Raw genomic sequence first — 2,164 nt, forward strand, 5'->3', positions numbered from 1 at the left:
CTGAATTGCCCACCAGCTTCGAGTTGGCTACAAATTCCAAGCCTCGGCTTGCACAGCAACAAATCGCCTGGTTCCTCTGCCCAACGCTTCTACAATCTCCCAGCACCGCATTTTGGCGTCACTTCGAGCTTTCTTGCTGTCTTTAGATATACTTATCCACCCGGTACTGTGCATGTACAACCTCTGCATATAGTGTTGGGAGTACATTGGCATTTTTGTAAGGACACTAGCTGCCAATTAAAACTCTTGCCTTTCTATTGATACATGGAAGCCTGGGTCTTCAACTCCACCGCCGATGATAATCGGAGGCTACCTCACAGGCACGTGCCGAATCGTCCCATCTCAGAAGCGCACTTGAGAGGTGAGTTCGGCATATTGCACTGCGAGGCAGACCCAGTTTATGTAAGCTTCACAATTTATGTATATCTATGGCGTGAGACTCACTGATTCCTAACGTATTTTTCCGAGAAGGATAGACTAGTAGTACTTGCACTGTAGTTGGACACAGAAGATCTGGCGATTTTGATGACCATTCTGTTTGCTTCAAGAACGAATTTCTCCGCTCAAATCTTGATTTTCCTGACATTGTAGAGCTGGGAGTCTTGCACTGGAAGATAGATGCAGACAATTGGCCCTGCGACCGTGCTCTTCAAAAGATACAGGACAAGCATGGTTACGTTCACTTGGTACGCTTAAATGCTACATGCCTTGTCATGCTTTGTTCTTGCCTGTAAAACGATAAGGAAAGTTATTACATACCGCGGTTTTACTCGTGTAGGAGACGAGAACATTGGCGCCGGGGCTGATCGAAAACTTTGAGGAACAAATGGATCGTTTCTTCCAGGAGCACTTGCATCCTTACGATGAGAGCCGACTTATTCTCGACGGCAGCGGTAATGCTCCTTCTATGATAATGTATGCTCTGTAATTCTAACAGATCATTTTGCTGCCGTGAACTCTGGAGCTATGTTGAGTTGTTGAGTTCTGGACCCTGGTTCGTGTCAAGGGTGGTCTCGGTCTCAGATACTACTGTTGACTTCAATTTTTAAGCCTGACAAGACACCCTGAGACTAGTAGCATAAAGATTTCGTCCTGCTATAGGGTACTGGGACATTCGAGACTACGATGGAAACTGGATACGATTCGCCGTGAGCAAAGGGGACATGGTTACTCTGCCACCAGGAATGTACCATCGCTTTACGCTCGACACCAGCAACTACATCAAAGTAATCTCATACTGTCTTCTATTATCTGATCGTCCCTGGGTGTCTGAACTTCTCCGTAAGGAGAATTCCTGATCTTTGGTGACATTAATGACTCCAGGCATTGCTCTTATTCACTGAGGGTCCCACCAGGATGGATCTGCTAAAACCGGATGCCGACAACGTGGAGGCCAGGTATAGAAGTTTCCAACGAAGCTGATTTTACGTTTCGCCATGATGACACAATTTGCACTGCTTGATAAAACGACGATGTGTCTTTAACAGTCCTGTTCAATTCTCAGGAAGGAATACCTACGCGAGGTATTGAACAACCCTGAGGCGTTGTACAGATCCGCTTCAGCTGCCACGTTGCCATGACCCATGACATGTTTACACGGCCTGTGAATCCTTGAGTTTGATACTGAAGCTTCCTATGAATGGCCCGCCACACACAAGTGGTTCTTACACAAAATACTCGTTCTGCAAAATAGTACTTTACATGCACGCTGATGTAATCAATCTCACAAATGTAGGCGACGTCTCACTAGCTGGATTTGAGGCTTGAGCTGCTATAATCGAGAGAAAATCCTTACGGAATTCCGGATGCATTTTTCCAGCATGCTGCTGTACTACAGGCACACCGGATTCCAGATGTACTTTTTCCAGCATGCAACAAAGATGAGTGACAGCTTGGATTTTTGTATATTCATGATACGACATGCTTGTAGAATAACTATGACTTGGTGATGGGTTGGTGATCTACTTTGAACTCTCATCACAACTATTGGCACGTGTCTTAATTTTAAGCTCTTAAAAATTTATATTCTATTTAGATAAAGGATTTATAACTTTGTGAACTCAGGGCTATAAGAAATCCTTTGCTCGTTTTTAGCAATCTAAGATCTCTCTCTCTCTCTCTCTCTCACACACACACACACACACACACACACACACACATTTTA

The 2,164-nt window shown here is 44.6% G+C and overlaps 1 protein-coding gene across 1 annotated transcript; it reads left to right on the forward strand.

Annotated features, from left to right (window-relative positions):
* The first annotated feature begins 264 nt into the window (after window positions 1-264).
* Window positions 265-1,580, forward strand: LOC147904082 (uncharacterized). The gene is made up of 6 exons (XM_087372383.1): window positions 265-361; window positions 592-686; window positions 779-893; window positions 1,102-1,226; window positions 1,324-1,397; window positions 1,505-1,580. Exons 1-6 carry the CDS (start codon window positions 265-267, stop codon window positions 1,578-1,580), a joined length of 582 nt encoding a protein of 193 aa, XP_087228509.1.
* The last annotated feature ends 584 nt before the right edge of the window (window positions 1,581-2,164 follow it).

The sequence above is a fragment of the Dipteris shenzhenensis genome, chromosome 3 (genome assembly GCF_047967505.1).
Source record: "Dipteris shenzhenensis isolate YYH24624 ecotype China chromosome 3, Dip_SZ_1.0, whole genome shotgun sequence".
Classification (NCBI taxonomy): Eukaryota; Viridiplantae; Streptophyta; class Polypodiopsida; order Gleicheniales; family Dipteridaceae; genus Dipteris; species Dipteris shenzhenensis.